The sequence below is a fragment of the Apus apus genome, chromosome 14 (assembly GCF_020740795.1).
Source record: "Apus apus isolate bApuApu2 chromosome 14, bApuApu2.pri.cur, whole genome shotgun sequence".
Taxonomy (NCBI): domain Eukaryota; kingdom Metazoa; phylum Chordata; class Aves; order Apodiformes; family Apodidae; genus Apus; species Apus apus.
In genome coordinates this window covers 2692020-2709861 of record NC_067295.1, presented here as the reverse complement: position 1 = coordinate 2709861, position 17842 = coordinate 2692020, and the positions used below count along the sequence as shown (strand labels likewise).

The window sequence follows — 17842 nt, the reverse complement described above, 5'->3', positions numbered from 1 at the left end:
GGGGCGGGGCCGGCGGGGCGCGTGCGCGGTGGGCGGCCCCGCGGCCGTCCGGGATGTCGGGCTGGTGACGTAGCGCGCCGCGGGAAGGGCCGCGCGAGACCCCCCGGGCACCGCCGCTTCCCCGGGGCCGGTTCTTCCTCCCCCACCCCCCCCCCCCCCCGCACACACGCTCCTTCCTCCGTGATACCCATCCCCGCCATGGGTAGCGCCGCGGCGGCGGGAGCGGGGAGGGCACCGCGCCGTGACGGAGCCGCCGCCGGGCATGGGCCAGGCCCTGCTGCCGCGTGAGCGCCGGTACCGGCAGCACTGTCCGCGCCCGCCCCGGGCTCAGCCGTGAGTGGGGCTACCGCCGAGAGAGGGGGGGCGGGGGTCCCGGCGGCGGGGTGCGGAAGGGGGGTGGCGGTATCAGGGTGTAAGGCGCGGTCGCGGTACCGGGGTGGAGGGGAGGGTCCGATCCTAACCCCCCCCCCCCCCCGGTTCCTCCGTTGCTCTTCCAGCAGGGCGGCCATGAGCAGCAGCTTCTCTTCCCCCGCCGCCCGCCGCCCGCAGCACCGGGATCGATAGAGGCGGGGGGGGTGCGGACCCACGATGGCCGGCAGCGGCTACACCGACCTGCGGGAGAAGCTCAAGTCCATGATGCCCTACCGGGACGGCCACAAAGGCGGCGGCGGCCTCCCGCGGGACCCCCCCGAGCCCCCCTACGATCGCAAGCGCCGACACCAGGACGACTCCGGTTCCGAGCCCAGCGACTACGAGGAGCAGAAGGAGGAGGAGGAAGCTCGGAAAGTCAAAAGCGGGATCCGTCAGCTGCGCCTCTTCAGCGCCGAGGAGTGCGCCAAGATCGAGGCTCGCATCGAGGACGTGGTGTCCCGGGCGGAGAAGGGGCTCTACAAGGAGCACACGGTGGATCGGGCCCCGCTGCGGAACAAGTATTTTTTCGGGGAGGGTTATACCTACGGGTCTCAGCTGCAGAGACGAGGCCCCGGGCAGGAGCGCCTGTACCCGCGGGGGGAAGTAGACGCCATCCCGGAGTGGGTTCACGACCTGGTGATCAGGAAGCTGGTGGAGCACCGGGTGATTCCCGAGGGATTTGTGAACAGTGCCGTCATCAATGACTACCAGCCGGGGGGCTGCATTGTCTCCCACGTGGACCCCATCCACATCTTCGAGAGGCCCATCGTCTCCGTCTCTTTCTTCAGCGACTCGGCGCTTTGCTTCGGCTGTAAATTCCAGTTCAAGCCCATCAGGGTCTCGGAGCCCGTTCTCTTCCTGCCCGTCAAGAGGGGAAGCGTCACGGTGCTCAGGTAACCGCCCGGCGTGGCCGAGGCCTCCGGTAACGTGCCCGGCTTCGGTTGTGTAACGTGAATCACGAGGCCTGTGGTTGCACGCCCTGACGGCGGGTCGGGCTGGCAGGCCTGCAGGGTCTTGCTGTGGTGGAAGGAGTGAAGGGAGGATTTGGGGGGACAGGGGGTCCTGCTGCCGTGGTGGGTGGGGATTTGAGGGGGTGTCCTCTCTGCAGGGCTCGAGGTGAGTCCTGGTGGGAATACAGCCACTTGAGGAGCCAAGAGTTGCTGTAATTCCTGTAAATGGTTAAAATAATGCATCGAGATGCAAAATGGATCCTCTGCCCAGGAGGTCAGAGCAGAGCAGCTGGTTGGGACAGGGCTCCTGGGACTATTCTTAGCTCTGCTGGTGCCTCCCCGACCTGACCTTAAGTGTGGAGAAGAGGTGTGAACGGTCTTCCCAGTCTGAGAACTGGGAAACTGGGAGTACTAAACTAAGCCCTCCTCCGCCTGACGTCGATGGGAAGACGGGAGTGCAGAGCCTCATGGGACTGTCACTCGGACGGGTGACCGGCACAAGAAGGGACTTGACGTGTGTTTGTGTGAGCAGAGGAAGAGCCGTGGAGGTGAAATGACCTGCCCAAGGTCACACAGCCAGTCGGTACTAAAGCTGGGATTGGCACTGGGAAACGCCTGCTTCCTAATCCCCGCTGCTTGCGGTGTGTGCTGGCGGGCAGGTGAGGGGACAGGCAGGGGGCAGGTGGACCCGCCGGGCAACCAGATTTTGGGGAGAGCAGCTCAGAGCCCAGCACCACACTGCCCGAATCACTGAGCACCAGCCCCTGGTGTCCCTGAAGGTCAGAGTACTCCCTGCCAGGAGCTGGGATCACCCGTGCTCTGCCAGCAAACCTCCGAGCTACCAACTATACTCTTGTTTGGGGTTTTAAAATTTTTTTACGTATGATTTTTTTGGACTGGTGAAAGTCCAGGCCAGTTCTGAGGGCTCCCAGGCCGTAACACAACACTCTGCTTTGGCTTGTAAAGTGATCCCTGCGGGGTTCGGGCAGGAATTTCCCCCCCTCCCGCATCCACAGCCTCGCACCGTTGGCTGGTGCATCAATAATAAATGCTGAGATCTCGCGTAGCTTTTATCTCAGAAAAGCTGCACAAACATTAACTAATCTGCGCCGTACCCCAGTGTTAGGTAACTTCTCTGGATTAGCAACGGATGAGGGAGGCTGCAGAGGGACCCGGGAATGGTGCTGAGGACGTTTTCTTGTTCCTTGGTGGGTTGGCTGGGGCAGAGGTCAGTGATTTCCTGAGATGGTTCCGGGGAGACCCATCCTGACATGTCCTGCCGCAGAGCGAGGCAGCCACTCCACTCCCCCTCCTCTTAGGAGGAGGGGAAGTTTCTACCCTGGTGATGTGAACTCCTGTGCTGCTTTTCAGTGGACAAGGAGCTGGAGTAAATAGTTATCCTTCCCTGTGTAGCCAGAGGTCTGTTTTTTAAGGCCAGTGAGGGTATTTCCTGGCTTTGAAGTGTGCTGGTGGACCAGCTGGTGCAGGGTCTGTCTGTCTTGCAGTTGAGGCCCCTTGAAAAACTCTTGGTGCCCTACATCTGAAGGCAGGTCAGGATGTTGCAGTGGAGGATTGCAGGAGAAGGAAGAGATGATGTTTTATGTCCCAGACTCTCACTCTTCCCCCAAAACTGCTGGGAAGAGGCAGCTGGCTCAGGGCTTCTGGAATGGGGAGCAGGGTGTCTCCTTGGGCTGTGCTTTCAGATTGGTAGCCAGCGTCACCTGGATGCTGTAATCAGGTTATTAACAATCATACAAATGAAACAAAGAAGTCTTTAACTCTTGACTAGAAGGGTTGGGTTTTGACACCCTTCCCCCCCCCCCCCACTGGCTAGATCTTCTGCTTTCTAGCAAATAATAGACTTTATAAAGGAGGATTATTTCAGTTCTGGTACAACAGTTGGCAGATACTTAGCACTCACTTAAGAGAGGTTCTGCCAAAGTGATCGTTGTGGTGATATGATCCTGGCTGGATGCAAGTTCCTCACTCCTGCTTCCCAGCAGCTCAGGAGGAGCAGGAAGAGGTGCAGACTTTGGTAGGCACTCAGGGGTGCATTTTTGAAATCCAGCCCTTAGTCATATTTAAGTCAACTCCCCAAACTTGGCTTTTTCTCCTCCCAGTAAACAGTTGCTGAAGGCAGTTGCCCTGGAGATAGGGAGAGGGTGCAGATAGAAATGGCATGCTTGTAATGTCTGCGTTCAAATATTGCTGGGTCAGTGGCTTCTGCAGGCATGTTGCCTTTCTGGGGAAGTCGGAGAAGCTGCTGTGTTTGATTACCGTGAGGAATCTGAGGATCTGAAGAAAGCTGTTGGATCTGTCTCTTTGCCCCCACATTGCTCTTGGGCCCTCCCCAGATCACTCCTGTCCTCTCCCTGCTCTTGGCTGCTTATTCCAAGTTGTCCTCCTGGCAGGGAGTTTCAGAGGGGTTTTCCCCATATCCCCCACCCTTGACTTTATATGCCTACAGTGAAGCAGGCTGTGGTGTTTGCAAACACTAAACCTTCCTCATACTCCCTGGGAAGGATCCAGACTTCAAATGACAGGTTAGTGTTTAAAGGGTGGGTTGGAGATTCTCCTGGCTGGGCTGTGCCCCTCTGCCAACAGGACAATAATTCGATAAGCATCAGTTGATAGAAGCAGTGGGGAGAAGATGGAGGAACTTGCTTGTTCATCTGGGGAGCACGTGCTTTGACAAATGCTTAGCCTGGAAAAAAGGGAAGGGAACTGGGGGTGCAGAGGCAGCCTGGGAGGGGGGGCTGGCTCCAGCCACACAGTGCCTCATGGTTGGAGGCAGCGAATCTCAGCACCCAGCCGGCTTTTGTTTATCTGCTGGGATTTGCATCTCAGCACCATGGTTGGGAGCAGTGCAGTTGCAGTCAGCCAGGGGAATGAGTGGCCAAAGGTGACATTTCCCAAGTTCTGAGAGCTTCTCTTCTGCAGCTGGTGGGTGCACAGGCTCGTCTCCCTGCTTGTAACAGCAGTGGAGACATCAGGGGGTTTGTCTATCCTGTTGTCTCCAGCTGATGGTAGCATAATCAGAGCTAGTTGGAGTCTCAGGAAGATGAATCTCTTTTCTTCCTACAGAGGAATCTCTGTAACTGCCTGCTTTTCCAGAAGTCTGATCTCTCAAAACCTGCTCGTGGTGCAGAGGAAGTTCTGCCTATGCCAGTGGTGATGAGGCAAATAGGTTGGTTCAAGCTCTGCTTGAACTGGTCGGTATCACATCCATGGTTTGCAGCAGCAGCAGCTTTCCTGAGCCACCAGTAAATCCTCAAGCTGCTCAGCCCCTGCCATGAGCTGGTGGGTGAGGTCCCTTTGCCCCTGAGCTGGCCTGGCTGTTGTCAGGCACTGGAAATATTTCTTGTTAGAGACTCTGCAGGACTTGAGGTCGCCCTTTCTGCTGGTTTTGTAAAAAAAAACCAAAAAAACCACACAACAAAAGAAACAAACCAAAACCAACCTCTTTTCATTTCCACATGAATCAGTTAGGTTGTGGCTCAGCAGAAGACCTGACAGGTGTTTCATTCCAGCATCTCTCCCTTCATCCATCATCAGGATGCGGCAGGGCTGGGCAGTGGGTGAGAAGTTCTTGATGGCAGGAAGCAGAACCAGTGGGACACAACCAAATAATCCTGTTATTCCATTTTTTGTATTTGATACAGTTCAAGCTGGATTATCCCACACCAGCATGGCACTGGGGCAGACTGGTTATGTCCCCATGACCCACATGGGGTTCTGTGGCTGTGGCTTTGGTGCTGCCCACGTGCTTCTGGGACCACAAGCTCTGCCTGGCGCCGCTCTGAAAGCACGCTGGAAACTGGGTTCCTGCCTGGGATCAGGCTGACATCTCGTGATGTCTGGAATGTCATGAAAGGTCTGGAAGAGCCAGACCTCTTCCTGATGTTCAGAGTGTTGCTGAGGATGTGCTGAGTTGGATGTTAACGTGGGTGATATTAACAAATTTGCTGGAGCTTGACGCAGAGATTCCTGGAACATAATAGAGCATCATTACAAGCCCTTTCACATAAGACTGGCTTGTTCTGCAGTGCCCCAGAGGTGTGGGGGGGATGGACATCACCCCTGTTTTAACTGATCAGGTCTTAGACTCTTAACTCTTCTCAAAGCAGTAAATCTCTCTTAGAGAGGTGTGTGTTTCTGGGTGAGTGGGTGGGTTATCTAAGCAGATAAAGGAAACCTGGTCCCATCCCTGGAAAGGGCCTGTGTGTACATGATCTGTTCTCTGCTCTGAGTGTCCTGGATAACCTGCGAGCTGGTAGCCCAGGCTGTGCTCCTGGAGGGCTGCCCAACATGGTGAAGCCTCATGGAGAGACTGGGCTCAGTGATTTCTGCCTCAGGTTAAACCAGTGGGGGTGTGTGCTAGCTTTGTGTGGCACCAGCAGCCTTCGCCCAAGTGCCTTCAGAGGCCTTCCGTCCTTGTCAGGCATTTCAGGAGCCTCTGAAGGTGTTTAACTTATCTTTTCCCCTTTTTTGACTAGAATTATGAATAGACACTCTTCAATCAGCAGACAGAGGGCAGGCCCACCTCTCGGACCTGCTTGTTAGCACACATGGAAGTGATGAGATGTGCTCTGGCAGGGTGGCTGTGTCCGAGCAGGCATGATGGCCTCTCTCCACGGACCTGCTGCAATCTCACGTGTTTCATTGGACCCTGGGAGTTGTGCAGGAAAACCACTCCCGTGTGCTGCAGGTAGCCAGGCCCTTGTTGGCTGTGGCTTTTCCTCCTGCCTGCTGGAAACGTGGGGTGGGTGAAGCCATCTCCTACAGCAAAACGCTCCTGCAGGGAACAACTGCTGCCTGGCCAAGCAGCTGCAGCTTGATCTGAATTTGAGGGTTACCCCCTGTGCCTTGTGCTGGGGTGACTTTCATACCGTGGCTGAGGGTGTGCCACAGGGGGGTGGGTTGTGAGGAGGGTGAGGGTGGTGAGATGGCAGCATCTGTGTCCAGGTGAAAGCCTCTCAACCAGGAGATGGCTTTTCCTCAGGGACATGTGTGAGAGGATGCTTTGGAGCAATGTGCTGATTTTTTTTTTTTCCATGTTGTTCTCTAATCTCTTGAAAAATGAATTGGCTGAGTTTACACTCCATAAACCCGTTTTCTACATGTCTCATTTCACAGTGCTGTGGCAGGTGGCAGTTTCCTCTGGTATGTGCTAAAAAATTGAGTCCAAAAGAAAAAAAAAAAGCCCTGACTGTCCTCATTATTTCCTGAAGTTTCTTCCTTCCTTGAAGCCTAGCTCCCATGTGCCAGGGCAGTCATGTTTGGAGGAGAATTTCCTGGTGGAAGTTAGGAAATGACTGGCCAGACTGAGTTGTTGAGGCTGGCAACCACTTTCTGCTGCTGCCTGTCATTTTTCTCACAGTGGCTTTTTGTTTCTGTTGTCAGTGGATATGCAGCTGATGAAATTACACACTGCATTCGACCACAGGACATCAAGGAGAGAAGAGCTGTCATCATCCTTCGAAAGTAAGTGTTGAAGCCCTCTGGACAGTAAGATAAACTCAGATGTGTGCTGTGATGTTTCGTAAGGTCCTTTTAAAGGAACACTTTAAAACTGCCTTGCTTGTTAATTTGCTGGCTTGATCTTACATCTTGATTTGATGTCACTCTGCTGCTCACTTGTGTCTTGCTGTACCCATCACTTGGCTGGTGGAAGTAGATGGAACTTGTTACTGCAGAGTTAATCACTTCTTGGCTCTCCTACAGCAGCACTTCTTTGTGATGTCTGGGTTGGCAAGTGCTGTTGGTGTCCAAACACCTGGTTTCCTTGGCTACCTGACTCCAAACCGGGAGGATTTCACAGTGGTGTCTTGGGCTGGGTATTCCCGTGTCTGAGCATCCAGTACCCTCATGAGGTGCCTGGACAGTCCTTTGAAGCTGATGTTTATGGTGAAAAATCTCCTATAAAGCAGATAAAATTGTGTTGGTATCGTGGCTTTAATTTCCTGGGGAGAGGGAGGAAGAGGCTGGCTTTGATGGGAAACGGACACAGTGGATTCAGTGATCATGTTACAGAGCTTGTCCTTCCAGGCTGTGTGGGGAAGCTAAGCTCTGTGAGCTGGATCACACACTTCCTACTTCAGAAGATAGGCTGTCCTGGGCAGCTGGTGGCATTTAATCGTTCCTGAGCTCTTCAGAAAAGAAAATGGGAAAAATAAATAAAAACACAAGCCAACCCCTATTCAAACTCCTCAGCATAAGCTTTTTTTTTATGTCCAGAAATGTCTTTTCTCATCAGTTCCTTCTACTAGGAGACCAAAAAATATGACTGCCACATGTTGACCCATGCTGATTGTGCCTTAGAAGGTGTTGGCAGTAATTCTGCTGTTAAGAAGTCTTTTTGCAAGTGAAAACACCCAATTTGAGTACTGTAAACCCAGATTAAAGTGTGGATGCTGGTGGCAGGGCTGCAGCTGTGGCCCAGGCTGGCAGGCAAGAGGTCTAGATTCAGACTTGCTGAGCCTTTGGACAGCTTGGTTAGTTTCAAAGAAGTCTGGCAACATTGTGAGGGTATGGCACAAAGCCAGCAGAATGGAGTGGGACATCTGGTTAGAGAGACCCATGAAATGAAGGCAGGAAAAACAGCAGCTCTGAGGTCATAGCCAAGGAAAATCAACACAGACCCAAGCAGGCAGGATGAGATGTGGCAGGTGATAGGGAGGGATGAAAGAAAGATTGGAATCAAACCAACCAATAGTTGGTTATGGCCACGTGAGGTATAAGGCAAGAGGGTTGCAATAAGAATTAAAAGGTTCATGTTATTGGTTACCATGAAAAGCCATGTGAGTGCTAATGAGCACTAGTAGAAGGCGCCTCCAAATCCTCTAGCTGCTTTAGTTGGGCTTTGGGATGGAGAAACTGCCTGTCCTAGGCTGTGGAGCATTTCCCTGGAAAAGACAGACTCAGCTAACGAAGCTGAAGCTGCCCAGTGTGGTGCAGATGTGTAACATACATATTTAAACTGGCTCTGCAAGCTGAGTGTGTCGAGTTACTGCAGCCTGACTCCCCTCAACGTGGAACTGGGCAAGCACTTATGGCTGAGGTACCTGGCTGGCCTGGTGCCTCACCAGTAAAGAGACAGAGCCTGTTAGCTCCTAGCAGAGCTGTACTGGCTGTGTTTGCTTGGCCATCCTTCTGTCTTCCCCTGATTTCTGCAGCATTGGAGCAGAGCTGTCTCTGCCCAGTCACACGCAGGCAGCGATGGGCTGAGTTGACGGGCAGGCTGAAGGAAACCACAACAGGATTTTTCTCTTGAGCAAAGTGGAAAGCCCCCGGTAATTATTTTTGTGTAATCTCCGGAGAGCTTAGCAACCTTGGTGAATACATGGCAATTGCCTGGTTGCCACAGGGTGTGCTCTGGTTGCTGCCAAATAGAGCTTATTAATTGCTGCTTCTCCTCGGCGACAGCGGCCGTCTCCTGGCCGGGCCCCGCGAGCAGGGCTGTGTGCACAGCGTGGCCAGGTGACCTTTGTCTGTGCCCGTGTCCCCACAACGTGTGCTGCTGCAGCCAGAGCTGCTCCCTGCTCCCCAGTCATGCCGTGGGTTTTTTGCAGTCTGAAATAGCATGTTCTGCAACCAGGAAAAGGGCCACTTCTGTGGGTAGCCTGCTGGCATGGGAGGCTTGTGAGCAGCCGGAGGCCACGTGAAACTTCTCTTCCTCATCTTCATGGTAGGAAATCAGCCCCAGGTTTTCTGGTGGGATCAGATCAGTTGGGTTATACTGTAGTGAGGAGCTGGGATATTTGGCTCTGGGGAGGCTGTCAGAGCCTGCTGGGCTGGATGATGGAGTCTGGATCTTCTCTGTCCTCTGCTCCAAGTGTGTGGTTCTAGAGAGGATTTTTGCTGGCAGCAGCAGGAGGAGAAAGCTGCTGGGTTGTGCAGGATGCTTGAGAGCAGCGTGGTTACCAAGTAGGTCATAAACACTTGAGTGCTGTAATGTGATGGTACTGCCAGTGTTTCCTGCCTATTTGTCCTGGATTGAGAGCACAGGACTGTGGGAACCTGCAAGGTTTGGAAGTGTTTTGAGCAAGAGGCTGGGGGGAGGAGTGATGCACTTGATTTCATGGGATGCTGAAAGAGGTAGGGGATAGAAATGAGACCTGAGGAAGTGGGTCTTGAAAGTTGTTTTAGAAGGCTTATGCTGCCTTTGGTGAGCTGTTCCATTAGGGAGTTACTCTGTTTAACTCAAATTTGTAAGTAATTTGCTCTCCATTTTAGTGTAGCCTCTTCTGGTACCCACTCCTACAGCTCATGTCTGTACTGCTCTGTGCACAGAGCCAGTGTGGCTGCTGTTCCTTTGGCCTAGCAGGACTTTTGGTGGTTGGTTTGTTTTCATTGCAAGCCTGTAGTTGCTGTTGTATTTGAGAGGAATTCAAACCACCTCACTTGTCCGGGACAGGATCTGCAATGCCTTTGGTGTTGTAGCTGGACCTGGTCCAGCTCTGGAGCTGAGAACAGCTCGGGATGGTGGTGTTGTGGACTAGCACAGGCTCCAGCCTGGCAGCTGCCTATGGAAGTGTTCCTTGCTTCTGGCATGCTGAGCAGACTTGGGCTGCTGTGCCCAGCGTCGTGTGCCAGCCTGACATCACCCTGGTTAACTGAGGAGGCTCTCCCTGATGGCAGAGAGGAAGCTTGGCAGCTGGACCTATTTCCTAACAAGGAGTTTAGGTTGGAATTCTCTGGTGGAAACCTCCCCCAGGAGCTAAAGCTCAGCACTAGAGAGCAGTAGTGATTCTTCCCACGCTTTCACCCATACCCCTTCTGTACTCACCCCTAATCCCAAGGAGGAAGTCACAGGCTGCAGTGACATCAGGGTGCCTTTCCTTCTGGGAAGTGGCTTGGATCCTCCTGAAATTGGCAGCTCTGGAGGACCAGAACCACCTTTTAGAGTGTTTCACCCATTCTTAAGCTTCAGTTTATGTTTTGAAACAGACTTCAGCAGTGCTTGTAAGTTGAGACTGTAACTGCTCTGTGCTTGGAGAGGGTGATAGCGCCGTGATAAGTTGCTGTGCTGTTGAGTTTTCATCCCTGCTGTCTCCCTTCACATGTGCATGGCCACGGTTGAGCCTGGGCCAGCACCAGCTCTGCTCCAGGATGAGTGTGCTTGCTCTCTGGTTTAGCTTGAGCCCATTTCTGTCCCACAAACAAGGCAGTGCTGCACTGCTGGCAGGGTTGTGGTGCAGCTTCTGTTTGCTAGACCTTCTCCTGACTTGTACTTCAACTCTTTTAACCTCTCTGTCAAGCTGAGAAACGCCTGACCCTGTGAGATACTGAGAGAGTTGGGAGTTTCCAGATAGAAGCAGTTATTACTGTTGACTGTGATGATTAATTTCTCAGGGCATCTCTCAGGTGGCTTAACTGGAGCTGCGAGTTACTGGCGAGTCACTGTCATGTCATAGGATTTCACAGGAGCTCCAACACCTTTGCTCTGTATCCAACCCCTGGGATTGCAGCGAGCCCAGCACTCTGCACACTAACCTCACCACTACATGTGTGCCCAAGCCTTCCTTGTCCCTCTGACCAAGGCACAGAAGTTAAAGCTGAAGGTTCAAGTACCAGAAAGCTGCAGCTTGTTCTGCTTTTGAGTGTAACAGTCCTGACTGTCTTCCTGAGCGTGTGGCTGGGACTGAGGGTTCTGCTTCACATCTAGGACAAACATCCACTGTGGTTCTGTAGAAACTCCTTGCAAATTCTCTTCTCTTTAAATATTTGCAGAACAAGACTAGATGCACCTCGATTGGAAACAAAATCCCTGAGTAGCTCTGTGTTGCCACCAGGTTATAACTCTGACCGTCTCTCGGGAAGCAACCGGGACCAGATCCTGAAACCAAAGCGGTCCCATCGCAAAGCAGATCCTGATGCTGCTCACAGGTAGGATGATCTCTCCTCACAGCAATAGTTTGGATGGTGTCTCTAGGTCAGTGCATGTCTGAGGTTCCTGGTTTCTGATGAGAAACCACACAGCACACAACACCATGCTAGTTTGCACCTCCCAGGTGCTTTTTGTGGTGTACAGATCTGTTTGATCAGAGCAAGGTTCTTTCTACGCTTCTCCTAAGCCTGTGGAGGCTGAGCTCTGGTTGTAGGCAGCTTACATTGTTTATCCTGTGAGTGGCATAATGAAGAGGCAATAGATTTGGCTGGCTCCTGATAATGCAGTCATTCAGAACAATAGTTTCCTGCAGCTAATTATTTTTGACCTCTATTGCCAAGCAACCTGTGCAGCTGCATTAAGCTGTATTATGAAAGCAATCTTGGGAGAGAACATGAGGTTTTGCTTCCTGGGAAAGGTGAAGGCCACCTTGGGAAGCTTCTCAGATCTGTTTTGGTTCCAGAGCTGCATGTGTATATTTTTGTGTGTGTGTGATCAGACTGTGTGAATGTGTAAGCCTGACCTTCGGGGGAGCTCCTTGCTGAGGTTTCTGACAGCTTGAGCTCTCAGTTTAAGGCTTCCCTTAAACACCCCCCTGCTCTGTGTGAACACACTGATAGCCGGGAGCGATAGCCAGCCTGCCAGCTGCCGAGCAGTGTTCCTGGTGTTCTCCAATTCCAAAGCTTCCTGAGGACAGAGACAACGTTCTCTGCACATTGTGTAAAAACCGAACGTTGGCTTGGTCCTGGGGCTTGGCTGTTGTGCAGTCCCAGCCCATGTTTCAACCTGTCCTGGAGGGAGGAGGGTGAGGATGGCTTGTTTATGAGCGATGTTCATTCACCTGGACTCTGACTGAGAAGACAGATCAAGAAGAGAACCAGCCTGTAAAGGGGAGCTCACCTCTGAGCAGGCAGCATGCTGGTTTGTGATTAGAGAGGTGATCATGCAGGACAAATCCACAGAGCTGTGCGAGCTTTTTTTCAGCCTGATGTGGCCTTTTGGGGGGTTGCATAGACTCCTGCAGCAGACGGGTATCAAAAACATGTTTTTCTCTTCCTTTGGCCTCAAAGACTTTAGTATAACTTAGGTAAATAGCACAGATACCAGGTAGTGGTGTCTCTTAGAGGAACTTGGCAGTTTCCACCTAGAATAAAATAAGTGGTGTGTACAGTTCACCAGCCCAGTCCTACTCTGAAGTGATCAGAGGTGAGAGCAGAGGCAGCTTGGCAGAAGTGCACTGTGCTAATGTGTGAGGGAGCTAGTGAGAGGACTGAGGTGTTGGGAGCTGTGGTTTGATCCTGCACCACAAGCAGCCCAGTAGCTGGAAAAGGAGCTCAGCTCTGTGTTGCAAATTCTACTGTACGAGATACAGAGACAGACCCCTCTGGCCAAGGGATGTTTCTTGGGACCAGAGGCTGCACTTAAACAGAGGTGACTGGGCTGTTGGGAAGTGTTCCTGGTGGAGGTGAAGACCACAGCTTGCCCCAGGAAGGTCTTGCACTATGGATAGCAAAGTTCTCAGCCTCCTCGTGGGAGGTGCAGCCTGGGGGTCTGATCCTGCTCTGCTGAGTGCCCAGTACTGGGAAAACAATGTGAGAACAGTCAAAGCATGGAACACTGCAGAGAGCGTCCACACCAGGAATGCCTGAATCCCACCGCGGATGTGCTCTCACTCCCTCTTTCTCTCTCTCTCTGTAGGCCACGGATTCTAGAAATGGATAAAGAGGAGAACAGGCGCTCAGTCCTCTTACCAAAACATAGGAGACGGAGCAACTTCAGCTCCGAGAACTATTGGCGAAGGTCTTACGAGTACACGGAGGACTGTGAGGAGGAGGAGGAGGATGGCAGCCCAGCCAGGAAAGTTAAAATGCGGCGACACTGAGGATGGCACTTCCCAGGCTCATGGAGCTGATGAGATTGGTCTCCAGTCTGTGAAAACTTTCTCCTCCCTCTGGCTATCTTCCATCTAGCTTCAGTTTTGGTTTTTCCTTTCAGGCTGAAGAGTAAACAGGAAGGATCTAGAGATTTGTTGTTATGAATGGAGGAATGCTGGGATATATGTAAGGATGGAACGTGTCCAGTGCACATGGTGTCCTGAGTCATGGGTCAAATGGGCATCTTTCCCTTAGGAAGCAGATAAAGTTATGCCAGGCTGTCTGTTGGGATTTCTTTTGAAAACACCAAAAAGTTTAACTGTTTCATTGCGCAAAATTCAAGATTTTTTTTTTTTTTTTGCTTTAACTTTCTTCCTTTCCAAATGTTCTAAATATGATGTTTGACCCCAGGAGCTGAAACTCACTGTGGTGGCCTCCTATTCCTTGCTTCACCAAAGGGCTCCTTGGTTTGCTCTTATGTAGTTGTTGTTGGGTTTGTTTTCAGGGTGCCCTGCAGTAACTGGAAGTTTGAATCTTGGCAGACCCCCCCTTACTGCCTTTGATTTCAAAGAGTTTAGGACATTTTTGTTGCACTTTAGTACCAGTTTTACATGCCATAGGTTTCCTTTCCAGTCCCTTTTCCCAATCCAGTGTGAGCTTGCAGCCCTGTGTCCCTGTCCTCTCCGAGAAGAATGTACTAAAGCTCTGGTTTCTCAGTGCTGGTCTGAGAAGGGGTATGTTTTGGTTGAGAAGGAAGGAAGGGTGCCTGACTTTGCTGAGGCTGGCCCAGCATTGACCTGAGGTCCACATTGGAGCCCTGGAGCTGCCGAGTGAGTGACCGCATTGAGTATGTGCTGCTTCCCAGAGCTGGAGATAGCAAAGAGGAGTAGGAGAGATGCTGTGCTTGTGAGGACACTTGCCTTGGGACCCCCTGAGAAGACCTGTTCCCCACTGCCTGGGGGACTTGCTTTTGGCCCCTTGCCCCTTTTAGGAGGAGTTGAAATGGCACAGCACTGCATCCCAAGGGACCAGCCGTGGGGGAGCCGGGCAGCTCGGCTGCGGTCTGTCCCCTCCGAGGCTGGCTCTGGGAGCAAGGACACTGCAAGGCTCTGCTTTGGCCCCAGTTTGGTGCATTCAGCAGTTGCCCGCCTCTTCCTGGCTTATTCCTGCCTGGATTCCTGGGGTAGGGAATTCTCTGGTTGCTACAAGAAAAATGCTGAGAGGAATTGAACATTTGCCCTTGGAATTAGTGTTGGAAAGTCTGCTGCCTTCCTCCTCTGCTCCCACCCGGTTTGCATTTGCCCAGACTGAAGCCTTGGCACTTTCAAGGTTTGGGGCCCAGCACCATATTTAGAACTGTACTTTTAAGAAACTTCCTCCAGTTGATTCTTTGAACCCAAGTGTTGGCAGTTATAAGGAGTAGTCTTATTTTTAAATTTTTACTGCTTCGCCCTCCCTCAAATTGTAGTTTTTCTTAGTGTCGTGTCCCCTCCTCCCTCCCTCACCTCTGCACGCTTGGCAATAAAAAGATGTAATATATTTTGAAACACGTTTGCTGCTGTCATGAGGGGCCCCCAGTTCAAAAAATGAAACAAAACCCAGGTGTTGTTCCGTGGAGCACCGTTCCTGGGCTATTGAGCATGTTTGCTGACTTTGGGGGCTCTGTGTCCTTTTCCTTCTCCACTGACTGCAGCTCCTGCTGCTCACCCGTTGCTGGGGTAGCTGCTCAGGCTGGATCTAGCAGGTCACATTGGAGTAAAGGAAATGACCATCACCCTCAGTGCCACTGGTCTGCGAGGGCTTCCTATCTCTGATTCTCTTTATCTGATTGCTTTCCTGGTGAGAGCCCCCCTTGGCTCGGTGTGGAGGTGCAGGCACAGCCTTGCTGCCAGCCTTTGAAGGAACCTGTCTTGTCTGCCCAGAGATCTGAAAGTTCATGCTTCTGCTGCTTCTGAAACCTTTAAAAAGCTATTTTCAGACCACGCTTAGTGTTTGAAGCAGTGTTCCCCTGGCTTTCTGCTGAGAACTCGGGCCAGCTCTTGGCTACAAACCCCCTGTTTTGGAAAGCTTGGCATTTCCCTGATGGCAAAACCACATGCTGGGAGCAGCATCCCTCCTCTTCCTTAATGGCTGGTGCAAACATCTCTGGCAAGCTAGAGACCTGCTAGCAGGATGCCCCTAGCAATGGCTGTTTCTAATTGTCTTTCTGGATTCATCCTGGACGTGCCCCACACTCTCCTCACTGTCAGGCTCTGCTGGCAGTTGCAGTGGTCACTGCCAGAGGTCTCAGCTCTGTGCGGCCTGCTCTTCCCCCACCCCCCCACCCCACCAATTCCCAATTTTACTCCTACCTCTGCAAAATGGATACTGTACCCTGGTGTCTCAACTCAAAAAGAAGCTGGAGGCGATCTGCCTTTCTCGGGCCGCTTCCCAGAGCCAGGCTGCTGTGGGACAAGGCGTTGGCTCTATCTCTGCTGAAGGCTGAATGAGGCACCCCAAAGTCATAACCTGTAGCCAGATACCACCCACCACCTTGACCCATTCCTGCTGTAGTCTGTCTGCATGCAGGTGCCCTTTCTCTCCCAGTTTGTTTTGGTATGTCCACATGCCACTGTTGGGAGCTCTCCCCTTCTTCCTTCCTCCCTGCCCCACATCTGTGTGGTGGGTCTGAGCTGTGGCTGGAGGGGCAGGAGGAGCTCCTCATGTCTCCAGCCTCCGTCTGTTCTCTTGGTTTTCAGCCTGACTGGTTGGGGCTTGACACCTTAGAGAGAGCAAGAGTGGGACACAACCGGTCTGACCCATAGCATCTCTTGGGTGAGGAGTCCCCAGCGTGTAGGCAGGCCATCTTCCCCACTTGTACAGACATTTTCTATACACACGGATGTATATGTGTAGATAACATGGTTTTTTAACTCTTTTGCACTGAACAACATTGGAGCGAAACCTTGATTTGAAACCAGAAGACAGATTTTTCACGTGGATCCAGATACCTAGATCCCTTTCTGTGACCTGTCTGGTGAAACTGTGGCTCAAAAATGCTGGTGATGCCTGTACCTGTTCTGTGTTGCTGGCTGTGTCGAGCTGCCTGCAGGCTTTGGGTCAGGTCGGTGGCACGGGTCTGCTGTGAAGGATGGAGGGTGGTGAACTTCCATTAGGAGGCAAAACTTCTCCCCATCTGCTCTGCAGGACAGGCTCATGCACAGACCTGACCTGGTCGGCTTTGTCGTGTTTGTCTGGTCCAGTTGTGTGGTCTGACCTCTTCCCTCCACCCACAGCGTGTCCTTCGTGTAACCTGCTCATCCCAAAACTGGGAATAAGGCCACATCCAATGTGATGATCCCACGCACCCACAGCCCAGACCATGAGAACTGTCTTTCTTAAGGAAGGGGGAGGAAGGTGGGGCCTGTCCCTGCTTTTCCACAAGCAGCAAGGGGAGTTGGGGTTTGTTACTCCTCCCGTATCTGGAGAAGACTCAGCGATGGAGCTGCAGCTCTTGCATCACCCGCGTGGGCTCCCTAGTCCTGCAGGAAGGGAAGGAAGGGCTGTTTGCCAGGGCAGGGGAGGGGCTGTCACTCTGCCGGCTCCGCTCAGCTCTCATCCAGCTGTTAGTCAGGAGAGAGCTGTGTCTCCCGGGATCTGTATCCCCATCCCCAGGCTTGGCTCATCCCAGAGCTTGAGGGGATCACCAGGGTGTGGAGCTGCCAACCAGCTCTCCGGGGTGAGCCGACGCCTGCCGGGGTACGAGCTCAGCCCTTGGGCTTTCGGCGCTGTTGGTCCCTGGAACCGGCTGCTCCCGAGCCCTGTGGGTCAGAACAGCCCCCATGCTTTGGGGACAGAGCAGGGAAGCCGGGGTCCAGGCCCCTGCCACTGGCAGAGAGGCTTTTATCTGCCAAAAAATGTTCCCTTTCCTGGTCGGGAGGAGAAGTGATCCAGCCGAGAAGCTCATCTCAGCTCCTTCCCGCAGCCCTGCCCACACGTGTTCTGGCTGACTTTCATTTCTTTTTCTTTTTTAAAGATTCTAATTATTATTATATTTTTTTTTCGGTTGGTTTTGTTACGAATAAAAATGGAATAAATAAATAAAGAAGAAGTGGCAATATTTTTTTTCTGTAAGCTTTTCCTAGGAAAAAGCATGGTTTGTAACAAAGTTGTACAGTTCTGAAGTTTGAGATACAAGAAGTACTGTGTGAAACGCTGTAAATGGGGCAGAGATTATTTTCTGTACAGTCTGACACGGGGGTATCTTTTAATTCTGGTTGATTCTTAGGAAGAATTTGGTTCTTCACTGTCAGGGTTTGGAATTTCATGGTTTCATTATTATTATTTTCTTGTATAGATTGCCGCATTAATTGAATAAAAGCAGAAAGCATCGCTCTGCCTGCCTGTCTGGTGGTGCCAGGGGCTGGGATGTGTGTCTTGCTTCCCTGCCAGCAGAAACGAGGTTGTGGGGAACTGCTTCTAAATAAAGGGAGTCTCCAGCTCCCTGGGGATGGAGTGAGCGGCCAAATGTGGTGTCTGTCCCTCCTGTGGTGTCCTAGAAAGCAGGGATGGGACTTGGTCTCCTCTTCCTCTTCCTCCTCTCCATCCCTGAGGAGTGTATGTGGATGTGTCCCCTTCCAGCTCCCACCCTATCCCATTGCCCAGACGTGCCAGTGCTGGGTCCCCCAGTGGCCCCAGCACCCCGGGGCGCTGTACCCTGCACTTTGGTCTCCCCTGGA

General features: G+C 52.4%; 1 protein-coding gene across 2 annotated transcripts; it reads left to right on the top strand.

The window, feature by feature from the left end:
- The first annotated feature begins 22 nt into the window (after positions 1–22).
- On the top strand, positions 23–17495 carry ALKBH5 (alkB homolog 5, RNA demethylase). Of its 2 annotated transcripts, none has more exons than XM_051632289.1 (5): positions 23–333; positions 501–1304; positions 6765–6845; positions 11094–11249; positions 12949–17495. In XM_051632289.1, the coding sequence occupies exons 2-5, from the start codon at positions 589–591 to the stop codon at positions 13130–13132; spliced, it is 1137 nt and encodes a 378-aa protein (XP_051488249.1). In that variant the 5' UTR covers positions 23–333; positions 501–588; the 3' UTR covers positions 13133–17495. The 2 variants fall into 2 exon arrangements, with proteins under 2 accessions (XP_051488249.1, XP_051488248.1); XM_051632288.1 differs by having other exon boundaries at positions 498–1304.
- The last annotated feature ends 347 nt before the right edge of the window (positions 17496–17842 follow it).